Raw genomic sequence first — 11575 nt, 5'->3', positions numbered from 1 at the left:
TAGGTAGTCTTTCTTCTGCTGTGGAGCAATCTGCCTGAAAAGTCTTCTCCAGTAAAATTCCTACTCCGAGGATGGAAAATTTCAGGCACAAACTTTCAAAAAGTTACAGTGAAATGAAAGCAGAGGAAATTAACAGAACCCGATGTACTATTTTGGAAACCCTGACCCTCAACATAACTTCTTGCCAAAACACACTTCTCACAAAAATGTTATTTCCAAGCAAGTTGACATTGCCCCAAACATTTTTCTGTCACAGCTCAGACTAATCCAAGAACATTAGCATTCTTTTTTAGTTGCCTTTGGGCTTTTATTTATCACATTATAGATATACAAAAAGACTTGCAGAGCTGAAGCTTTTTGTATTTGCTTTCAAGACCAGAATTTAAAGTGATTATAATCAATTTGTGTTAGGAGAATCAGCATTAGAAGAGAACATTGCTTAGAGTCAGACACTGATTCTCTTCCTCCTCCTTGCGTTGTTAACTCAATCTTGTCCGTTCAGCCCACTGTAAATTATTCTGACCAAAACCACATTGCATATAAAGTCTGGCCTCAGCAACAGTGGAAAGATTTAACAGAAGCATCTGAAGATAACAAAATCTGCTTTCTCAATATAATGGTTAGTATTTACCAGAAAGAAAAATTTGAAGTTAGCATAACTCCTTAGTACCTTTTTATCAGTACCAGGAAAGCATCTATTTTGCAAATAGTTTAAGACCAAGTGCATTCATGGTGCTATTTAAATGTAACTGAGTTCCCTTTAAGGTATGCTATGCTATGCAGTTATGGAATCAGAATCCTACCTTACGTTTACCAGTTTTGGGTGGTCATGCATTAACAGTTCTGTTATCTCCCTTCTTTTACCTGTTCAGAAAGAACCCTCTTTCTGCCAGGCCCACACAGCCTCCTTCAGAGGACAGTTCACACTCTAGATCAACTCAGACCTTGGAAAAAATTTACAAGAACACACAAGAAAATCACCCCAACGCTAGCCACTGTTTTTCCAGGTGCCCGAATTTAGTTTCTGAATAATCTTAAGTAGCTCTCAGAAGGCAACAACCTTTACCATTGTTTAAAACTACCTGCAAGTATTGTGAAAACCAAGGAACAAACACACCTCAAATATCAAAATTTAGATAAGCCTACTTTTCTGTCCTCCCAGAACAGAACAGCAAGTTTCTGATCTGCTAGCTCATGACACAGGAGTTTCTTGGAAACCCATGTTTACCTTATGTGCAAATGGTTGCTTGTACAAGTAGAGCAGCCTTTCCTGCATCATGTGCTGCTTGCTTGGAAAGGGCAAGTTTTCTACTGCTTACGTAAACAATCCCATAGGATTCTGAGCAGGCTTAATGTCTTCAACTGAGTAAGTTTTCTACGAGCCAAAATATACCATCACTTCAGTAAAATAAAAACATTAGTACATTAGCTGTCAAGATACATCAAACCAGCTCTAAGGAGAGGCTCAAGCAGACTCATCAATGGCCATCAATGGTTCATCACACTCAGGTGTTCTACATGTGCACTAGCATGATAGCAGGAAAAACTTAAGATGAATCAGATGATTTCTTGGGGGACAGTAATTTTCTTTACTCTTGTGTACTGTCTGGAGACAGCTGATATAATACAGCTACTCCAGCATTACCACCATTAAAGCAATGCTGAAATAACCATCTCATTACACACAGTAATGAAACTATATTTTATTATAAGCAAAACCAGCTCTTATCACCAAGAAACTAGGACCTATACACTTTTCAAAGAGCTACCCATGTAGAGACTGCTGTACTTAGAAATCAACTTTTACTTCTAATTAGAGAAAAAAGCATGGAGTGTTACAAAAAGAAACAAAACCAAACCCAAAAGTAATCAGAAAAAAGCAGACCTCACATTAATTATGTAAAATCTGCCATATCCTGGTCCTTCCAGACAACAATAGTCACTAGCTCCAATTCACAGTATTCCAAAATAAAAGCAACTGCTAGTTCGAATTTTCTCGATCTTTTCTGCTTACCAGTTCCAGACATGCAGTTTGGCAAAGACAATCTACTAGTCCACACAGTGCGCTCTTCAGAACCATTTTAGCATTTTCTTCTTCCAAAAAAGAAAACAACAGGAAGTCACAGAGTACATATACTGCATCTTTGTGGGGGAAAAAAGAAAAAACAAAAAAGGGGGTCTGATCCAGTGAGAAAGCTATGCAGGTAACTCATAGGCAACAGCAGAAGCATATCTGAGAAGTCTGGAGAAAGGCAGGAAACCATCTTCAGTATTCTGCATTGAAAGGGTACTCCTTGTAAGTTTTGTACCTGAAGGAAATCAAAGAGAAAAGATTACCTCCTGTCTGAAAAATACTATATGCAGCTGTAATCACTGTAAAGGGCCACCAAGGGAGGAGCTGAACTGTATGAAAGCAATTTGTTTCTGTCTTCCTTGGTGACATGCTACATTGGTCAACAGAAAGATTCTCAAGTGCCTTCTGTTGTTTGGGTTCTGACCATTTCAGGCAGCACGACCTATGTGCTTTGCAGACAACTAATTCACAGCTTCACCATTTACTGCCAGGAAGACTTTTTTGCAGCCTTCCAACAAAGATTTCAGGCTTTAGGCTTTCAAGTTGCAAATCTTTGTACCACTTTTTGAATGTTCACCCACTTTCCCAACCACTCCTGAAGAACATACAGTCAGTTTTTATAAAACACCTAAAGATTATGGCAGAAAGAAAATAAATTCCACAAGCAAAACTAATCAAGAATTTGGGTCTGCATCCTGCTCATTTCTCCAATATGGACACAACAAAAGTGATGAACAAGAAGCCTCCTGTGCAATTCCAGCTACAAAAAGTTTCTTGGAGACTGAACTGAAAATGAACATGAAGTTTGCTTTATGCTTATCATCATTTGGTTCATAACATGAACATTTAAGATCTGACTCTGAAAGTTATTCTGAGGATGACCCCTTTGGGAAATTGAGTTTGCATATCCTGAATTTCAACCAAGCCTAGTATCTATAACTTCACAGACTAAATTATGAATACGGATAACTTAACAGCTTGAAAAAAAACCCCACTGCCACTTACGTGAGCATTGCACAGACTCTCCAGTTTCTATTAAAGCTGAGAATAGTTGCCATCTCCTCTTTTGTCAATTCGAAGTCAAACACCTAACAAGAGAAACAGCTGGAAATCAACTCTCTGAACAAATCAGAGATTGTAAGCAAAGTTCACAAAATTAAAGAACAAGTCCACAGCGTAAGGGTGCTTGCTAGAAGAAATGACTGCTTCATGAAGGAGGGAACAGAAAAAGACAGCTGTCTGGATTTCTGAGACTACACTAGGTGGAGTTGGGGAGGGAGGTGAGCAACAACAGGGAGAAATTAAAAAAATCTCAAGTTGTAGTTACATGTGCCAGTTGCTTTAAGAAGCTTGCCAAGTACTTAGTGTTGCAGGATGCCTCAATTTGCAAAAGGCGTATCCTTCTGTCCTGTTCTAAAGGAACATCTACTAGACTTTCATATTTCACCTAATGCAACTAAGTGTCTTCCAAAATCCTAAGAGTGGTTTCAGTCAAGGACCACTGAATCAAGAGCAGCAACATGGTTTATAGACACCAAGGACTACTTTCTTAACAGTGCTTGCTCAACATAAGCCTTTTGTGGCGTGCTACTGTACTCAGGCCCCAAGCAAGCTCTGTCAGCCAACTTCATCCACATGACAAACCAGGAAGCATCACTTTAACATGACTGCTAAGATTATCAGCATACTCTTTCCAAAAGCTTTTTTTGCTCCTGCTCTTCAACTGTAACCTTAACCTTAGCCCTCAGTAGACCATAAGTAAACACACAGAGAGAAGAATTCCAGTCCTCTTGTCTGAGGAGGACTTGGGAAGGGTGAGAAAGGATTGCCGCTTGCTCTGCAGGGGGCAGCAATGCCATCCTTGAACATGCCATGCACCTGGGTCACTCGTAATCACTCACCTTGAAGTTCTCCACAATGCGCTGTGGTGTGACAGACTTGGGAATCACAACCACATTTCTCTGGATGTGGAAGCGAATGAGAACCTGCAAGAGGCATTTCACTGAGTCAGAGAGAGGACGGCTTTTGTTCAATGGCAGGCAGAGCCTGTTCCAACCGTTGTTTGCTGTAAACTGTATATTTAAGCAGGATTGACCCATTTCTGCAGAGCTGCATTTCAAGTCATACCTGAATTCTAAACAGCACTTTCTGAAGTGCAAATACAGAAGTGGTGGAGCCCTACGTAGAAGGCCTCTTTTCCCTTTCAGTTCAGTGATACTCTGTTCCTTACTTTCCCACCTAGACTTTTAGTAGGCTATACAAGGAAGGGTTCACTTTTCTGTAACAGGGCTTCAGATGGAAAGGCTGAAACATGACAGCATCTGAAGATGGGTCAAGAAAATGTTTCTTATTGACGGTCAAAGAGCCCTTACAAGCACACATTGAAGGCTACATAGTAAACAAACCTGCATTGCTACTTAACATCACAGAAGAGCACCACGGTTGACAAGGAATGAAGAGCCAGCCTGTCCTTTGCATTGTCATTAACTATCCTTTATGCTGCGTTACAGGAGGGGGTACCCGCTGTCTGGCACCTACGTACCTGTGCTGGTGTTTTGTTGTGCTTGGCTGCAATCTCTTTGATCTTGGGGTCATCCAGAAGGGAGGGATCCTCTGGCTTAGCCCTACACAGACAAAAGATCAGTGGTAGGAAACCTCCACAGATACATCCTTGCGGAGATCTGGATGAATAATTAATGGTGCACTTGTAGTCTTAAAGTTTCAAGCATAATCCACGCCAGCTCCCTTGCAAAGCACAAAGCAATCTTACCATGGTCTGTCAGGAGAGCCAAGTGGACTGTATGCTGTCACAGCGATCCCTTTGGATTGACAGTACTTGATGAGCTTCTCCTGGGTAAGGTATGGATGACATTCAATCTGTCAACATAAGAGTACAAAGTTTGACAGTGATTTAACTGATTTATTATGTTCCAGGGATTAGTTTTTCATCAAATCATTTTGTTCTAACTTATAGTCTCTGTGTGATATTACACAGCCTCTGTTTTCTCATGTCCACACCCCCTTTCTACTATTTGTAGTAGTTCTTACAGTGAAGGGTCCAAGGACGGTAACGCCACTTCTTAAAACTTTGCTGATCCACATAATTTCCAACATATGGGATCACCAGCTACATAATTGCTTAAATGGGACAGTTCAGTAAAATGCATACACAAGAGAACTGTAAAATAATAACACGAGAGCACACCAGTAAGTACAAAGTTCTCTTCTTATCCCTAATTAAACATGCTTTTTTTTTTTTTACAACTGCCATATTAGCTTCAATACCAGTATAATTTAACTCGTTTTTATTTGCTTTTTGTCAACACTCACACTGAATATCTCCAGTCTGCAAACAGTGAGAATGATTAACTGCTACAGATTTTAAACTTTCAGCTTACTGTCCACATAGACATTTTATAAACGCATATGTGCTTACCATGAACTTCCATAAGAATATCTACATAACAGAATACAGACTCTTTAACAGTGGATCTGTATTCTGCAAGCTAATGCATGGACATGCAGTATGGAACAGGAATTATTCAATTATCAGGAGGCAGTGAACGAACATGAGTATTTGATAGTTTGCATAGAGGGACTTTCAGGATAGTTCCACACCAGGGAGCACAACTTTTCTTTCAGCAGGCAACATCAAGCACCTTTTTGACTACAGTGTCATTTGAGCCTTCTTGCAGCCTGCTGCTGCATTCTGAGGGAAGTCCCTGGAAACTTGTGCTTCTGGCAAGTAGAGCAAGAGAGTGCAAGACACAAGATCAGCTTACAGCCTCGAGTGCTTTATTTGTGGTTCTAACTGCTTGCTGTTATCAGAAGCCTGCATGGCTGTTTCCCTTCTGGAGCGTACTGGAATATTAGACAACACGACACACAACTCAATTTTTTGGGACAGATTATACATACTTATTTTGCTTCAGCAGCTCCAGAAACACAGCTACTCAAGAGTAACAGAGCATCTGGTTATTTTTTCAACTATTCAGTAGGTAGAATTTATGCGATGTAAGCGAGGCAAAGTCATCCTTACCTGTCCACTGGCACTCAAGCTGAAAGACTTCTGAGCTACATTATCTAGTCTTTCATTTGGACAAAGGTGAAAAGCCTATGATGTACACTTAAGCAAGTATCTTAAGCTATTGCAATCCACACTACATGATAATGACCAAGCATTTAAAAGTCAGATTTCATTACTGAACTAAGTACTAGTATCACTGTAATGTAATTACTGCCTTGCCAAATTAATTTCTCACCATGAATGAAACCAACATGCATACTGACTGCATTCAAATTAAGAATGGAAGTGACACCAAATATGGGGTATTACCGGACTACACATGAAACATCTGCACAGAGAAAGTGTTTGCAGGAAGCACTATCTATTAGGCGAACTGGTAAGTGTTAATAACAGACAAGCTTTCAGGCCTGCAAGCATTTCTTCAGAAACTATAAATTTTGAAGGACAGAGACCAAGACCCATTGCTCTGAGCTCAACTTGATTACAGTAATCAGAGAGCCTGAGAACATTTGCAAGTGAGAGACATAAGGCCAGTGACCTCTGTGCAAGACATAATTATCAACTACGGTAATAATGGTAGTGAGGTGCGGCAGACATCAAAAGGTAACATAAGACTTCCACTAAGTATCCCAAAAAGTACATAGGACTGATAATGAAAATACACAGTAGAGAATTATGAATTTTGAACTTGTCAGAATGTTTCAGTTTTATGTTGAATAGACTTCCAGAGAACAATCCTATTAGCTTTCTGAAAAAAGGTGTTACAAGCCCTTTTCAGTACATATGCTCAAGCTACCACAATAAATTAACTAGTTCTTGTAATTGGGTATCAATAGCAGACCTTCAAATGCCATAGCAATCAAGGACAAGTCTAGATAGACCCCACAGGGGTCTATCCTGGGACCTGTCCTCTTCAACTTGCACCAGGCTATAACCTTGTCAAGTTTGCAGGTGATGCCAAACTGAGGGAGGACCCATCAATACACTCAAGGGCAGGGCTGCCACTTCAGAGGGACCTGCTCAGGCAGCAGGAACAGGCCAACAAAAACTATGAAATTCAACAAGGCTGCACATAAAGCCCCGCACCTGGGAAGAAAAAGCCCCTGGCAATAACACAGGCTGGAGTCTGCCTGCCTGCAAAGAAACTCTGCTAGAAATGACCTGGGGGCCATAGTAGGCTGAGCTGAATATAAGCCAGTAGTGAGCCCTGGCAGCAGGAACACAGCCAGTAAGTTGTGGGAAGCGATCATCTGCCTCTACTCAGCACTTGTCAGACCACCTTTGTAGTACTGTGTCCAGTTTTCCCCCTTCCTAGCCCCCTCAGTAGAAGAAAGATTGACAGACTGGCATGAATTCAGCACAGGGCCAGCAGGGTGGCTAGGGGCAGGAGAACCTGCTGTATTGGGAAAGGCTGAGGGAGCTGGACTTGTACAGCTTGAAGGGAAGGCTTCAGGTCTCCTAGTAGCAGTAGTACATGGTGGGAGGACAAGAGACAACAGGCACAAGTTGGAACAAGAGAGGTCGAGACTAGGTAAGAAAACTCACTCCCTCCCTCGTACACCCATGGCAGGGGGTCAGGCAGCAGAGCACGCTGCCTAGAGAGGCTGTGCAGTCTCCATCCTTGCACGTTTTCAAGATGGATAAAACCCTGGTCTGATCTTGCAGCTGATGCTGCTCTGAGCTGTGAATTACAGATTATTTCCCAAGGTCTCCTGTCATCTGAATTCTCCTAAGATTTTAGTCAAGTGCTGTCTATACACCTGGACACTTCTACTCTATGACCTTGCAACTCCATTTCCTCCTTCCTCTCAACCCTCATTAAGTCTGTAATCAGTCCATAAAGCATATTTCTCTTCAGTTCCCAGAGTTACCAGAAACAGGAACAGGTCTCTCCACTGAAGAGTTGGGAAAAGGTCATCCAATTCTGTTAGGTCCTCATATATATACACTAAGTTTTACTCTACTTCAGGGTAGTTTTAAAGCTCATCTGCCCTTCCCCCCTCTCCAAAAAAGGCATTCTGGAGCTGCTCCTTGCTAGATTTCTAAGCAATATTGCAGAAAGTCCATAAAACAAACCCAGCATCTTGTGCATCCAGTAGTTGAATGGTGGGATTAAGAGAACATGCTGCATCTACTCCATTCTCTCTTTCTATAACCTCATTTCAGAATCATAGAATTTTTTGGGTTGGAAAAGACCTTTAAGATTAAGTCCAACCGTTAACCTAGCACTGCCAAGTCCACCACTAAACCATGTCCCTAAGCAACAGAATCATAGAATAAGTAGTTCTTTAAAAAAATTAGCAATTCTTCAGAAAAAAGCCAACGCACCTAAACATTTGTCTGCTGTCCCTTAGCAGCTTACCTGGTTATTTGCAGGCTTGTATTTCAGTCCTGGCTTGTTCAAGATTCTTTCAATCTGCTCATGGTTAAAGTTGGAGATACCAATGGCTTTTACCAGACCAGCATCCACCAGCTCTTCCATGGCCTAACAAAAAGAAGCACAAAGTCAGCATCTAGCATACATTACAGGGCCTGAAGAACACCATTCTTCCTGACATGGCTGTTTCCTTCATGAGAAGCACAAAATAAGCATTTGGCTTTTTGGAGTTCAAGCTGAGGAAAAAAACAGAGCGCTAGTGTATTTGTGCCATGTTTCCCATTTCACCAAAGCTCAAAGACTCATTCTTTGAGACTGGAAATTCACAGCAAGGTACAAGTAGAAAATAATGATACCAAACAACCCACAATTGTATCAGTGACTCCTTCCAAGCAGTTCTGCATACATGAGACAATTTAGACTGGTGAAGGTAATGAAAACATAGAAGAGACTGCTGAGTACAGAAGACCTGATTCTCCTGCTGTGGCTAAACTTACCTCCCATGTATGTAGAATATCTGTGTTGCTGGGTATTGACACGCCTTTCTCATCTGTGGGAAACAGCTCCTCCCCTGCCTGTCAGCAAGAAAGAAAATGCTTGAAACACTCTTTGCTGAGAAGTCAGGTTAGCACCAACTGAAGACCATGATACTACAAACTCCTACTGCAGGACATAGTAATACTTATTATCCACATACAGATTAGAGAATACTAATATTTATTATCTACACTCTTCAGTCTTTTCTTTTGCTTTCATGTGGGATTATAGGATTTTTGCCAGCAACCATCCCAATAATGACAGGTGCTTCTACTGGACTCAACAATGTTCTCTGGTTCACCAATATACATATGCAGAAAACAACTCTCCCCATGTAGAACTAAAGCCAGTTTACAAGTTTACTTTCCATATTACAAAAATACACAGTTCTTACATGGACATAATGGACTGTTTTATTAATATGTGCAATAAGGACCCACTTTCGACCTGGAACGTGTTCAGTCTATATTGGACCAGATCTGCTGACAGGTCTTTTCGCAGGGAGCCTCAGTGCTTAAGTTGCTGGCATAGGGAATGTTAAAACAGCTTGTGTCCCAGTTAGGACTACATGCCAGGTGTCAAAACCAGTTGTTTTCTACTAATAGATACATTATTACACCACAACACATTTTCACTTTACTAGTTCTTTCCATATGAAACTAATTTTAAAATTACAGATTCTACAAAAAGCGATTGATCTCAGAAGCAACAAGTAGAAAGAAGATTTTGATCAGGTTCTAACAGGAAGACTAAGCTTAGAAATATTCAAACTGAGACATCAGTTCCTTTGCATGCAGTCAGTAAGAGTTAGGAACTAAAAAGCTTCACCTTTTGAAATCCAAGGTCTGTGGAACACTAAGGCTCCTACAGCAAAGGTCAGTTCAATCTGTACTGTATTAAAGGACTCAGTGATTAAAGACAGAAATGGAAGACAGAAACATTCTCTTGTTCTGTGATTCTGTAACATGCAGAGGAAAGAATTTCTGTCAGACAGCAAAGTACAGCCCTCCTTCCCACAAAGAGGGAACCACATCATTGTCAGCTGAGCATACTCTGGATTTGTGGAAGACAACAAATAGGCAATAATCAAAAGGAGAGCAATATAGCTTATGCTTGCAGCAGGGAAACCCGCCTCTAGTTCAAGGTCTACCCCTTCCACAATTAAAAGGGCAGAGGGTACTGTGCAAGCAGGAATCCCAGATGTAGTGATCAACGGGCTGGGTCACATGGCCATGGCAAAGCTGAACAGCAGAGCAGTGCCAGTACACACAACAGACACATGATGATCTGTGTCAGTTGGAGCAATTACTGGGCTGTAAAGCCATATAGCTCTTCAAAACTGCCCATCACAGCACAGAAAGCCGAGGGCATTGCTGCTACCGTACCTTAAACCCAAGAGGCCAGTGGATGAGGTAGAGATCCAGGTAATCCAGTTTCAGGGCAGCAAGAGTCTTCTGGCAGCCTCCCTTCACCAGATGCTTGTCATGAAACGTACACCATAGCTAGAGACAAAAAGCCAAGGCATACTGTCACTTCCTAGGGTAAACCTCTTGGAACCCTTCTGTGCTGTTCAGGAAAGTGCCTGTCCTCTTTCGAAGGTGATGTCAAACCAGGTCATCCTACTGATCTTCAAACAGAGGGGGCTTGGTCTGTGAGCAAGGCTGGCCCACGATACTGAGGGCAGTATGTGCAGTGGCAGCACACAACTGAATGGGGTCACGGCAGACAGCAGAAGTAGTCTAGTTCCATTAATTAAGACTTCATTTAAAAACTACCTACTAGATGGTCAGATACCACATGAAAGAAGACAGTGTAACTGCATGCCAGTAAAAGTTCAAAGCATCACCCATGCCCATAGTACATACCCTGCATAATCCTCCATACAGTATGAGGCAGAGTAGGAAGCTTGTCTCAGGAGTGGCCTAAATGATGTTCTGAATTGTTCCATGCTACACCACAGAATAGCAAAGTAAAGAACTGGGGGGTTACTATGAAAAAAACAGGTGTCTCCCAGGATCCTATATCACCAGATCCATACCTTACTGACAATGAAGAGATCCTCTCGTTTCACAACACCTTCCTTGATTTTTTGCTGGATGCCATCCCCAACTTCATTTTCATTTTGGTACACATATGCACAATCAAAGTGACGGTACCCAGCATCAATAGCAGCCATCACTGCGGCTGTTACTTTCCCTGGTGGAGACTGAAAAAGTAATATCCAAGATACTCTACTCAATATATATATTCAAGACCTTTTTCCTAGCAAGATAGAATTAAGAAAGCCACCCCACCCAAAGCAATCTCCCGATTAAAATAAAGCAAAAACCACAAGCAGCATCAAAAAACTCCCCAGTTTGCACACATCTCGAGCACAGGCTCCTGAGCCCAAAGCCAGCCCCCAGCCGTTCCTCTGCCACCCCACTCCCAGGCAGGGCTCAGCCCAACAGCTTGGCAGAGCAGAGGCCCCAACACCAGGGCCGTTCTCCAGGGCCGGCCCAAGGCCTCCTCCCTTCCCCGCAGCGCTCCTCAGAGGGGAAGCCCCCAGCAGCTGCCAGCC

At 41.9% G+C, this 11575-nt stretch overlaps 1 protein-coding gene across 1 annotated transcript in view; it reads right to left on the bottom strand.

The window, feature by feature from the left end:
* Nucleotides 1–1744: 1744 nt before the first annotated feature.
* The window catches only part of LOC104134390 (aldo-keto reductase family 1 member D1), a 27779-nt gene continuing 17948 nt past the window's right edge, over nt 1745–11575 (bottom strand). Inside the window, exons 12-20 of the mRNA XM_035903361.1 lie at nt 11054–11221; nt 10401–10517; nt 8976–9053; nt 8464–8586; nt 4845–4951; nt 4617–4698; nt 3976–4059; nt 3080–3162; nt 1745–2309 (exon numbers count right to left, since the gene is read on the bottom strand). Coding sequence (XP_035759254.1) covers nt 2267–2309; nt 3080–3162; nt 3976–4059; nt 4617–4698; nt 4845–4951; nt 8464–8586; nt 8976–9053; nt 10401–10517; nt 11054–11221 — 885 coding nt within the window. The 3' untranslated portion in view covers nt 1745–2266. The remainder of the gene's footprint in view (nt 2310–3079; nt 3163–3975; nt 4060–4616; nt 4699–4844; nt 4952–8463; nt 8587–8975; nt 9054–10400; nt 10518–11053; nt 11222–11575) is intronic.

This window comes from Egretta garzetta, unplaced genomic scaffold, assembly GCF_000687185.1.
Source record: "Egretta garzetta isolate BGI_Z169 unplaced genomic scaffold, ASM68718v1 scaffold511, whole genome shotgun sequence".
Lineage (NCBI taxonomy): Eukaryota > Metazoa > Chordata > Aves > Pelecaniformes > Ardeidae > Egretta > Egretta garzetta.
Note: the sequence above shows the minus strand (reverse complement) of the source record. Positions and strands in the feature narration are given on the sequence as shown.